At 30.2% G+C, this 13,223-nt stretch overlaps 1 protein-coding gene across 1 annotated transcript; it reads left to right on the top strand.

Annotated features, from left to right (window-relative positions):
• The first annotated feature begins 3,931 nt into the window (after positions 1-3,931).
• On the top strand, positions 3,932-9,403 carry LOC130815351 (inositol transporter 4). The gene is made up of 6 exons (XM_057681792.1): positions 3,932-4,183; positions 4,444-4,514; positions 5,328-5,663; positions 7,208-7,315; positions 7,512-8,129; positions 8,773-9,403. The coding sequence occupies exons 1-6, from the start codon at positions 4,048-4,050 to the stop codon at positions 9,241-9,243; spliced, it is 1,740 nt and encodes a 579-aa protein (XP_057537775.1). The 5' UTR covers positions 3,932-4,047; the 3' UTR covers positions 9,244-9,403.
• The last annotated feature ends 3,820 nt before the right edge of the window (positions 9,404-13,223 follow it).

The raw sequence follows: 13,223 nt of genomic DNA, 5'->3' as shown, positions 1-13,223 counted from the left end.
TATTCCATAGTGACTCGGCATTTTTTCATTAAAAATTAAAGAATATTCCCTCGTTTCATAATAAAAAAAATAAAATATTTTAGATAATGAATATATTATTTTATTGAATAACATACATGATTGAGGAAAAATAAGGATCACAAACATTGAAAAAATATAAAAATCACAACTAATAAAAAAAATTATTTTATTAAATTAGTGGAAAACATGTAGAGACCATAAAAAATATAAAAATGTTAAAATGAAGTTGGGGGAAGATATAAAGGAACCACAACCATTATTAAAATATTAGAACAAGGTTATTTTTGTGTAAAATCTATAATATAAATTGAAATATCTTTATGGGAATAACAAATGAAACACTCAAAATAACAAATGAGAATGTTTTAAGGAACAGAGGAATTAGTCATTTTTTTCGACCTGTCTTGTATGAGACGAACTTAATAGTAAATTAGTGTTTTTTTTCTGAATTACTCCCTTGATCCTCTCAAATGCTTACTTTTTATTTTGACTATTTTCTTTTTCACAAATAAATGGGACAGTTTTTATGGTATCAACATCTCAATTGAGCTGACCATTTTCATTTATGATGGTCTGATGGATCCTTTTCAAAACCCTAAAGATAAACTAAAAGTAAAAAGTAAAAACTCATAAACTATGGTTAACTTCGCTTTCCTTGGCTACATCTTTTATTTGTATAATTTACAGTTTTTCATCTCTTTTCAGACTTTAATTAAATAGGAAAGTTGTAGAAAATAAACCAATCTTTGTTCAATCCACTGAAAATAAACTAAATTATTTTTTATTTTTAAATAAACTTAACTATTGTTTATTCCTAATTTTTTATTTACAAAGAAGTTTTGAAGATTGTTATAAACAATAGCTCGGTTTGTTTTTAGCAAACACACCTATTAGTGGGTTTATTTAAAAATAAATAATAGATGAGTTTATTTTCAGCAGATCAAATAAAGATTGGTTTATTATTAACATTTTACCCTTATTTCTATTAGTGAGACACGGTGGAGTTCCCAAACAATCAATGCAAGGTAGTGAGGATCCGAGTCATAGTGTAAAAACAAGGTCGCATCACATCGATCAAGTTGTAAAGGTTTTTAAAATAAATAAACCGTTATTTTTTACGCTGTTAAGGTGTAAAAAAATTGCATTTTAGATCGTATCCAGGGATATCTTATGATTTCGACCGAAATTTAGTCATTTCAAACCGCATCTCTAGCTCCTGTTATCGCATCATCATTGCAACAAGAAAAACACAAGGGAGAAAGCTCAACAATGCAAATGGAAAATGAGAAACCTAAAAAGCATCTCAACATCAAGTTAGAGCAAAAAGAAATTATAAGCTTTTGAGCCACATTTTATCATGTCCCCTAAGCTTTTTGGTAATAATAGAAAAATCAGTTAGAAGCACTTATTGGAGATTATTTTATTAGGCATTAAAATGTGAAAACTCTAAACAAAGAAATTCCTCGCTTATCATATCGGATAAAAATTCGCATTTACTGCAGCAATAAGCACCTTTTTTCTAAACGCAAAAATTTTGAACTTATAATTGTCACATAAATACTTAGTAAATCGGGACTACAAAGCTTCTTAGTCATCCATACACATTTTTCACAAACGACATTTAAAAAATAAATGAGCCGAAGTTTAAGAACATAATCATTCCAACATTTTTAAACCTAGGGTCTAAGGGACCATTACAAAAGAGCAACTCATAGACTGTTTTTATATTGTAAAGATCACTTGTATTTCCAATCTTTTATGTCAAAGGATCAAATTTTGTGTCCGGTCAATGTTCGGGTGTGTTTGAATAAAAGGACATAGAGGAAAAGGAAGGGAGGGATTTGAAGAGAGGAAAAATCTTTTATTTAGATAGCAAAATAGAAAGGAAGCGATTTAGAGGGGAAGAATAGGAAGAATTCGATAGATACATAATTATGGTTTCAATTTCTCTAAAGTTAGAAAGATTTGAAGGGATAAATCCAATCTCGCTTTATATCCCTTCCATTCTCTGTTATACAAACAAGAGTTATTTCCCCTGCATGTCTTTTCTCTTCCTTTTCCTTCCTTTCCTTCCCCTTCCCTCTTTTTTTTTTTCTCCAAAATTATTATCCAAACATAATATTAATGGTCTCAAGAAGAGTATTAATAAGTTGGATCTTAAATTCAAAAATAAGACTTTTATTAACATAAATGGAATGAGTTATAAATGTTGTGGTTCGAATTCAATTATTTATTATGTGGGTTTAAACGGAACGTGCGTAAAACGGACTAGCTTTTAAATGAACCCTTTATTGACATAAATGGAAAGGGGTGAAAATGGGCTCTTATATGAGATGGATTGAGTCTATAACCAAAGAGTCCAAATTCAAAAAAGATAATCTTTAAAACAACTAAAACGAGTTTTTTTATTTAAAGTGTCAAATTAAAATTTAAAATGATCAAATATTAAACAATTAAAGTGAATATTTTAAGCACAAAAATAAATTTTTTAAGGCAAAATTATCTAGAATAATCCAATCTTTTAATGATTTTTCTACAATAATCCCACCTATTGATTAACCATGAATAATCCCAACTTTAAGGGGTATTTGCCTAAAGTAAACCTGGGTAACCCGATGAGTATGACTTGCCAAAGTAGGTTATTCACCAAAAAAAAACTAAAAATTAATTAAAAATTAGAGAAAAATTTTAAAAATTTACACAAAAAATTCTAAATAATAAAAAAATTCATAAATTTTTTTTGAACATTTTTTTGACATTTTATTTTAATGTATATTTTTTTAAAAAAATAAAACATGCTATAGGAAGTCATCCAGTCATCGGGTTTACTTTAGGAAAATACCCCTCAAAGTTGAGTTTATTTATGGATAATCAATAGGTAGGATTATTGTAGAAAAATCATGAATAGGTTGGATTATTCTAGATAATTTTTTTCATCTTTTAATTAATTATTATTTTCGATGAGAATAGGTCTAGAAGAAATGTTAAATTAATTATTAGTTTTTTGAACCAAAAATTGTCAAACTAAATTTTAAGGGACTTTTTAACTCTCAAAATAAATATATTATGCTCATAATTGAGGTGAGACATGTGTTTGCTATTAGCATCATCGAATAAGAGAAGATTTGGTCAAAAAGTCCAGCAAAATTTTGTTCATTGTAACTATAGCAAACAAGTACTCCTTATAATTTTTTGCTAAAAGTATAATTTAAAAAAAAAAAAGAGTAAAAAAAAGTTTTGCTTATTCGAGATTATTAATAGCAAACAAAAGAGAATATAATTTTACTTTTTTATTTTTGACTTGTTCTTTCTTCTAAATCCTCTCTTGCCTGGACTGTAGTTTACAAAAACTCCATTTGTCCCATGGGATATGCTATATTTTCTATTTTGGTGAAATTTGTTACATTTCTATTTTAACTAGCTCAAACACTTTCTTCTAATTAACACAGCTAAATTATCTTTTTTTTATCTCATCATCATATTTATTCCACTTTTTTAAAGCACATTATTTTTACCCATGGCAAAACTTGCAATTTTATCGCTATACAGAAACCAGCACTTAAAAAATATATTAAATTCAATTCTCACACAGTTATATTCATCTTCCGGCCTATTACCCGCAATAAAACAAAACATCCCATTGTATAAGTGGTCGCTAAAAAAAAAAATAAATTATTCTTATAAGAAACCATTTATTAGTTAGACGATTTCAAAACAGAAAACTATATATATTAATAATTTTATTAATAATTATATTAATTTACTCAACCCATATATAAAAAACTTTAAACCATAAACGGTAACACACGGAAATTTGTGTAAAAAAATACATCATCATCAAATGAAAGATTAAAAAAGTGAATAGATAAATCCAGAAAACAGCAAAAATATTATCTAATCATCATACACTCATGATTTCACTCAATAGTCAACAATAACTCCCTATTTTTATGAAGCCATATTTTTACATAAATACTCCCACTTTCTTATTCAAAACAAATCCTTATTTCTCTTTTATCTTCAAACATGGTTGAAGGTGGAATTATAAAGGCAGACAAAACAGAATTCACAGAATGTTTCAGAACAATCAGGAAAACTCCTTATATTATGAGAATTGCCTTTTCTGCTGGCATTGGTGGTCTTCTCTTTGGTTATGACACTGGTTCGTCTTTATTTTTACCCATTAAAACTTATTTTTTTTATTGCTTTTTGTGTTTTTGTTATTGGATTAAATCCCTTTTGTAGAATCGGGTTTTGTTTCATATAGAGTACGAACTATTTTACTAAGGATTATTGAAAACTGGGTTTGATTTTCACTGGCTTTTTGTACAATCTGTTTTTGATTTTATTGAAAAGAAATTGATTTTGGAAAGGGTTATTGAAAATTTTTGTGTTTAATTTGATTTTGTTTTCATTACCTAGGTGTTATTTCTGGGGCTCTGCTTTATATCAGAGAAGATTTCAAAGAAGTGCAAAGAAAAACATGGTTGCAGGTATTTTTTTTTCATAATTTTCTCCAAGTAAATATTTTAATGGAGAAAAAAAATTGATTAATCGACCGCATAAAAATATAATATATGTTTATCGGGATGTAGATAACCTAAATCCTCTGTGGCTCTGTTTGTATCGGTGGTGGTTTTTGTTTATTGGCGTACTAGTCATTGCAGATTGGTCTTTCTAATTGATTTTTTCGAGGTTTTAGGGTTAAGATTACAATAATTGAATTCTAGTTAATTGCATTATTCATTTGACTATTTTAGATATGTGATGTGTTATTTTGAAATAATTTTTAACATATTTAACCATGAATAATTAAGAAAATTTTGATTATAATTAGGGTTTAAAATTTATATTATATATGGCTAAAAAAGCTATGTATAAATAATAAATATTTAATTACATTATTAAATTCATCCCAGAATAACGTTAGTGACTGAATACCATATATCTTATTACAAGGAAAGGTTTCATACGGGTGCAACATGTGCGAATGCACTAGGCCGATATCGAAAATAAGGACCTCAAATATTTCATAATATGCGTAAGGTATGAGATAAAGCAAGTGATGAAATGTTTTGACGTAAAATTAGAAGCCTAAAATATAAAAACGCATATAGTAATTTAAATATTTGACATTTTTTCCTCCACACCTCTTATAACTAATTAATTTCTGACTTTACATAATTTTGCCACTTTTTAGCTCTTTTTACTTCAAAAATATTCATTTTCATAGAGGTAAACTTATTTTATTGATAATGTGATAAGAAAGTTTGAGTATTTAGACAAATAAATTGGTTGTTTGGTAGGAAACAATAGTGTCAACGGCAGTGGCAGGAGCAATTATTGGAGCAGGAGTAGGAGGATGGCTAAATGATAAAATAGGGAGAAAACCAACAATTATAATAGCAGATATTCTGTTCTTCATTGGAGCTTTGATAATGGCATCAGCACCAGCTCCATGGATGATCATTCTTGGAAGAATATTTGTAGGTTTGGGTGTTGGCATGGCTTCCATGACTTCACCCTTATACATATCTGAGACTTCCCCAACCAGGATTAGAGGTGCCCTTGTTAGCACTAATGGGTTGCTCATTACTGGTGGCCAATTCTTATCTTACCTCATCAATCTTGGTTTCACTCAAGTAAGTAATGAATCTTTTTGTGTCCAATCTAAGTTTGACAATAGTTCATTTCATAGTATGTGTACACACATTTTGGACAGAATTGAAGATTAACGGTTTTTTGGTTTATGTACTGTGGAGGATAGTAAAATGACTCGGTTAAATCAGTGAACTTATTTATATGTAATTAATTGTAGAATGTTTGGTTTAATGGTCAATCAAAAACATCCTTTTGTTTTTTCAAAAGTAAGTGCAATCGTCAACTTAAGCTTTAATTTGAATTAGTTCTTTGACATGTATTATAGTCATCGTGACAAAATGTTACAAGTATGATTTTATCTACTATTATTTTTTCAGTTAAATATTTAGCTCTATGTATAATTAAAATTAGTCATATTTACATTTCCAGCCCAAAAGAGTCTCGTATAAAAGAGGTAACAGTATATGTATAAAATGGAGTCTCATCCATGCACTTGTTTGTAGATATTGGAAGTTTCTTGATTTCTTAAGAAAGTATGGTCACATAACAATGAACAGTCAAAGAAATAAAAAGAAAAGTATTGCACTGAGGAATCTTTTTGACAACCAATCCAAATGTTGAATAGGATGTTTGTTTATTTCACCTAATTGGACCCTTCATTGGTATTATTTTACTCAACAATGCATATCTTCTGCTGATATATTATTCATATTTTAGTTTATCATTGATGATCTTTGTTGACTACAAGTGATGTTAACTAATAGAAAGTGACCTTTAAGGATTCAAACTAATCATTTTACTATTTAAAATTAATATCTACTTATTGTAACAATATATAGTTTTTAGCGGCCCGTTTGATTGTTGGTAAGATGTATTAATTAAATGGTTTATGATCATGCTTTCCTATTTTAATCATTGTTTTTCTTCACAAAAAACATTGTCCTTCATTATCACTTGAAAAGATGGTATAAGTTGGTGATAAAAATCATGAAGAAAAACACACATTTAGAGGCTAGAACTACATTAGCGTCAGAATGACATAATATTGAAATTAAAAGCCATTCTCATTTCCACCATTATATACAAATAAACAAACGCCCTGTAAAAACTATTTAGGCCAAAGTTGATAGAATGTAATATGAAAAATCTAGAATGAACTAGACTACATTGAGCCTAAAAAACCTCGACAATGATAGAAAAATCTAGATAAGAAGGTAAAAATATAAGAATACTCTAGAGAAATGTAGAGTTGTGTAACAAGTTTCTCAAACTCCCTACATTTTAGTATAAATAGATTGTTTGGCTTACTAGAGTAAGGGTGCAACAATGATATGTGTGAGCGCGCAAGAGATGTATACCTTAAAATGAGAGGTATATGAGATGAATGAGGCATGACCTCACATAAAAACATAAATGAAGAGTGTATAAGTGTGAAACAAGTGTCCCACCAAAAATTTTGTTGTAAAATTTATGATGTAATCAAATATTTGTATTCACTAAATGTTATGCAATATTTGTTTGGGTCTAATCATAATTCCGAGTGCACCCAAAATTTGTATCAAAAGTTCACGTGTTGATTATTCAGGTCAAAGGAACTTGGAGATGGATGCTGGGGGTGGCTGCAGTTCCAGCATTTTTGCAATTTATCTTAATGTTGTCTCTTCCTGAATCTCCCAGATGGCTCTACAGAAAGGTATTGTGCACAAACAATGATCTAACTGTATCATCCTAGACTCACATTACTTGCAATTGCAATGCACAAAACTGTAAGCCAGTCATTAAGAAACTTCGTGCAGTCGGAACTAGTGATCGTAAGCTTGCATACATCTAACCTCCTAAAGATTTATCGTCCCCAAGATCTTTACGCAAAACTTTCCTCTCCGATGCAGGGTAAAGTCTCACAAGCCGAGGCCATCTTGGCAAGAATCTACCCCGAAGAAGAATTAGAAGACGAGAAGAAAGCACTCAAGGCATCCATAGACTCAGAAAGGGCACAGGAAGAATCATTTGGTGGAGGTGGTGTGCTAAACAAAGTCAGGAAAGTTTGGGAAAACCAAGTATTTAGAAGAGGGCTATATGCTGGAGTGACAGTTCAAGTGGCTCAACAGTTTGTGGGTATCAATACAATCATGTACTACAGCCCAACGATAGTACAGTTAGCCGGGTTTGCTTCAAAGAGCACCGCATTAGCTCTGTCTTTGATCACCGCAGGCCTAAATGCAGTTGGTTCGATTGTGAGCATGATGTTTGTGGATAGACATGGTAGAAGACGGCTTATGATTGTGTCCATGTTTGGGATCATTACTTGCTTGGTAGTGTTGGCTATTGTTTTTTATCAAGCTGCAGAACATGCTCCTAGTATAAGTTATGCTGAATCTACCCATTTTGGCCTGAATTCTACTTGTCCTGCTTTCAACTCTGCTCAAAATCCTGCTTCTTGGAACTGTATGACTTGTTTGAAATCTGCCTCACATTGTGCTTTCTGTGCAAACAAAGCCGGAAATGGGGTAATAATCTTGCTTTATGTTTCATCTATTTTGTGCATGTTTAGTCTTTTATTTTAACATATTTCTGCGTTTCAATTGATATTTGCTATTAAGAGTCAATTTGACAAAGATAAGGTTATATATATCTGTCTTCTCCAAAATTTATCTAGGTGAAAGTCATTTGATGACATTAGGGTAACTGAATGTACTTCGTTTCACAAGGCTTAAAACCAACCAATCTGACTTCAATGGTCATATTTGTATTAAGAATCAATTCAACCAAAAGCTTAAGTTGATAGGCAATTTTTGTAGTCTCACAATATATTATATATTCTATCATGTCCCTTCACTTAACAGCCCCTTGGGCTAAATGTGTTGATGAACACATAGCCTACTCATACATGACACTAAATGTTCTACTTGAAATGATGAGGGGTGAATGAAATATGAACCCGTGACCTTCTGTTACATGGACTTTTGATACCATGTTAAAGAACCACGTCAACCAAATCCTAGGATATGTTATACTCCCTCCAAATCAAATTAGATATCCCATTTGTTTTTTATCACTATTCATCCTTAATTTATATTTTATTCTTAATTTATAAGTTAAAACATAATTAAATGCGATCTTGTTGATTCATACATCTACTTTATGTATCAGTTGCACCCAGGAGCATGTTTGAGGAACACAGATGACTTAAAAGATGCATGTAATGGACAACAAAGAGTGTACTTTACAGAAGGTTGTCCAAGCAAATTGGGGTATTTGGCAGTCATACTATTAGGAGTATACATTATTTCTTACTCCCCAGGAATGGGAACAGTACCATGGATTGTCAACTCAGAAATATACCCTTTAAGGTACAGAGGAATTGGTGGAGGAATAGCTGCAGTGGCTAACTGGACATCAAACCTCATTGTAAGTGAAACATTCTTGACTCTAACTCAAGCCTTAGGCTCAGCAGGAACCTTCCTCTTGTTCGCCGGGTTCTCGGTCATAGGCTTCATTTTCATCTACTTGTTGGTGCCTGAAACTAAAGGACTGCCCATTGAAGAAGTGGAGCATATGCTTGAAAAAGGGTATAAGCCTAAGTTGTTTGGTGGGTGTCAAAAATCAGAACAAAAGCATTGAATCTTGATGAATTATTCACTTAGAAAATTTAGTCATAGTTTCTTTACTTGGCCATTTATCTTCAAGTATGTGCTTGTTTTTGAATTAGAAATTTTGGTTGTAATGGAAGTGTATGAAAACTAGTTAATTAACTAATTCAATTTTTTAGTTCGAGTGTGCATTATTTTTTCCTGGTAAGGTCTAAATTCGATCATCACTATCATGTTTTCTAGCTCTTCTCTTTTCCTTCTTTTAGTCTACATTGTACTAAAAAACTAAGAAACCTTTATATTCATTGGGTGTATTGTTTTGTGCCTAGCTGCTCAATTACAATTGTGTGTTTGCTTCTATAGGCTAAGATTTGGTTCAAAATATATAAGAATTATGTCATTAATTGAAGTACAATTACTCAACACTCACCGTAATTCAGTCTACATGTTTATATGTAATATATATATATATATATATATATATATATATATATATATATATATATATTTGTTGAAAAAGATATATTAATAATACTATTAATAAAATTACTTTTATGATTTATAAATTATGCTGTATTTTTATTTTATTACTTCAGTAAAAATTTTTGTGAGTAGAATAAAAAATTAAGCAGGTGGAGGAATACGTGTATTACGTATATATACGTATAATATGTTTGTGATCATCAAGGTGCACTAATATGCATGATAGAATCATAAACTTATTGAGAAATTTTAACAAAAATAATGCCAAAGCCTTAATCTCAAATAATTGGAATTGACAACATAAACCAATATATTAGTTTTAAAAATCGTCTAATTTCATCCATATGAACATCAGTTCCATTCCGATTTTCATCATGTCCCGAGCACTATAATCTATAGACATAAATGTTAAATTTTCTCATCTTCATGATTCCCATTAGATTGAAAAAACTATCGGTCAAGCTACCAATGTTTTAGGATTACAATTTTAAACTAGTACTTTTGGTTTTCCTTAACCTTTGACACAATACTTGGGCAATTTAGTGTGGCGATTCTTGACAACAGCCTTGTATATAAGTAACCTTCTCTTGTTCATTTGACACCACACTCAGCATAATTTGGGGCATTGCTCGTGAAGAAGCTAGAAGGTTAAAGAAATCTAAACAAAAGCATATAAAAGGGTTGCCTTATGTGGAGCAGCAACAATAATGAGAAATCCACCAGCTCACGAGTGCTGTGTTTTGTGTTAACTCGTGAAAGTTGGCTTTTCTATGTTCAAGTCTTCCAACCTGTAATTACATTGACACCTTTTTTTGCCTTTACTTTAACCTTTTGGAATGACGGCAAACTGAGATGTGATGGGATATTCTATAGTGCTTTGGTCAAGTTGGCCCAATACCCATTTTATGGATCCATGGTTGTTATATGTCAGAAAATTTGAAAAAAATAAAATTTTTTATTAACGTTAGTTAAAAAATAAAATTTATTCAAACTTTATTTTCAAAATAAGCTTCTTTGGCCCCAAAGTTAGGCTTGATACATAAGTATGAATTAAATCAAAATCAAACAGACAATCATATTCAAATAGGGAAAATGCTCTCGAAAATTCAACACAATTTCATTCATGTTCAACGAATCCATATCAAATTAAACCATATTACAACGGCTAGATTAAATCATACACAAAAGTCAACAAAAGTCAAACCATTTGATCGCTGTTACTAACAGCGACTTCCCCTTTGATCAGTCAAACCTTATTTGGCTGTTAGTAACAACTACTACCTGTTGACTTAAAAAATTCCAGCAACTTTAAACTCGCTGTTACTATTATGTACCAAGCCTAGCTGGGGCCAAAGACGCTTATTTTGAGAATAAAGTTTGAACGAATTTTATTATTTGACTAAAGTTAATAAAAAGTCTTTTTTTTTTTCAAATTTTCTTATTTGTCATGGGTACGACCACTCATCATCGTCTACACCCGGGTATTGGCCCATTAGAGGAGGAAAAAAAAATACTCCACGTGTGTGGTGGGAACCCAATACAAATATCAAAACAGTACTCATTAAAAAAAATTCTAATTTGAAGTTGATAGAGTGTATAACATAGATTATATAGATATATTTTGGAGTTTTAATTATAATACAAACTTAAATTTTTGATTGAGTTGGTTTCTTAACATAATATCAGAGGTCTAATTACGGATTTGAATGTCATTTACTCCTCTATCAAGTAGAATTATAAGCTGAAAGTGATACCTTTTATATGACAAATTACTTTTATTAGTTTAAAAAATGTCGTATTCTAAGAAATAGATAGACTCGTCAATTTTAGGCAAGCCCCATAAACAAAAATACAATTAATTGCAGATGGGTCTAATTCAAGCCCCAAATTGTCCTTGAAATATTCAAATGGCATCTGTATTTTGCAATAATACAAAATACAACATGTTTTCATTTCAATCTTTAACCTCCCAATTATGGCAATTTCTCTTTGTTGTGGAACTTCTTGTCGGCAATCATATTTTTACTATGTTGGGTAATAATAATAAATATTCAATGTGAAAAATAAAGGACCACTAATTTGAAAGGAAATTGGAGAATATTCACTTTTTTGTTATTAAATCTTAAAAATACTCCTATAATGTAAGCAATGTGAATTTCTAATATTTAGATTATAAATTGTAAAATTAATGAAAAACATGTATTTAGTTGAGTTAAACCATAATAGTCTTTAGAAAAAAACCTTTAGCCACTGAGTTAAAGTGTTAGTGTTAAATCTTAATTCTCTTTAAAAACTTATATATAGAATAAATTTAAATTCATTCAATTCAATCTTCATACAAGCCCTCAATCCCAACCCTTTTCATTGGTATAATTTTCTTCTTTGCTCTCTCATTAGAGGGATTCGAGTATACTATGTTTACTAATTTTCCCTTTGGATCTTGTCTTGTGCAGAAATACTAAATTGATAATTATGATTATGACAGATTTCTTCATAAATCAGTGGTCATCATTCATTTTTTCGTGATTACAGGGTAGGCTGAAAAAAAATAAAAATACTAAATGAAAATCGGATCCCAAAATTTACATAAAAAGTAGTTTATACTCTCAACTAAAAAAATGTTAATCATACATTCTTCTATCTTTATTAGACATCGTCTCACTGTGAGATAACTTTTAATTGGATCAACCCAAACTATTTAAAAAAAATATTGCTTCCTGTATAAGTGTAAATCCATATTTCATTGTTTTTTTTAATATTTTTTTAATAATGGGCTACTTATATGGGGACCGTCTTACTGTGAGACGGTCTCATAGAAGACTTGTTCTTCTATAACTTAAGTGATCGATGATTGTTTATTAATTCACAAATTCTTGTGAGAAACGGTCTCTTTGAAAGATCATTTCTAATTGGGCCGGCCCAATATATATTTTTTAAAATATTGTAAGTATGCATGAAGAATGATATAAGTGACATTTAAGATATTGAAAGTAAGCATTAAGGATATGGTAAGTAGCAACAAGGATAATGTAAGTAGACATTAAGAATACAGTAAGTAGAATTTAACCTTTTAACAGACCGGACTTAAAATACATTTTTCAAAGAGACGATCTCTCAATAGACTAGCTGTTATTACTTTTATCATCTTTCAAAAGTTTTGTTTTCACTTCTATTTTTGTGGAGAATTGAAGTTGACACTAATTTTAATCTCCTTATTTTGGCTAAAAGTTGTACATCTTTACACCAATCCACAACCAAGAAACACTATAACCTCAAACTAATTTATTGATAAATTTCTAACTTCTTGTCATTTATTTTTAATTCAGAAATAGTTTAGAGAATCGCTATGTGTTAAAAAGAAGGCATTTAATTCTTCAAGTAGATAGTAAAAATCGAACTCCTATTACAAATATGAAAGATAACACCTTCAAACACTACACTAACCCGTAATTTTTCATACTTTCTGCTTTTTTCAGATGGGATAGAAAAAACTTGTGAATGAAAAATCAATACCAGAAAATGGAATGA

This window comes from Amaranthus tricolor, chromosome 6, assembly GCF_026212465.1.
Source record: "Amaranthus tricolor cultivar Red isolate AtriRed21 chromosome 6, ASM2621246v1, whole genome shotgun sequence".
Classification (NCBI taxonomy): domain Eukaryota; kingdom Viridiplantae; phylum Streptophyta; class Magnoliopsida; order Caryophyllales; family Amaranthaceae; genus Amaranthus; species Amaranthus tricolor.
Note: the sequence above shows the minus strand (reverse complement) of the source record. Positions and strands in the feature narration are given on the sequence as shown.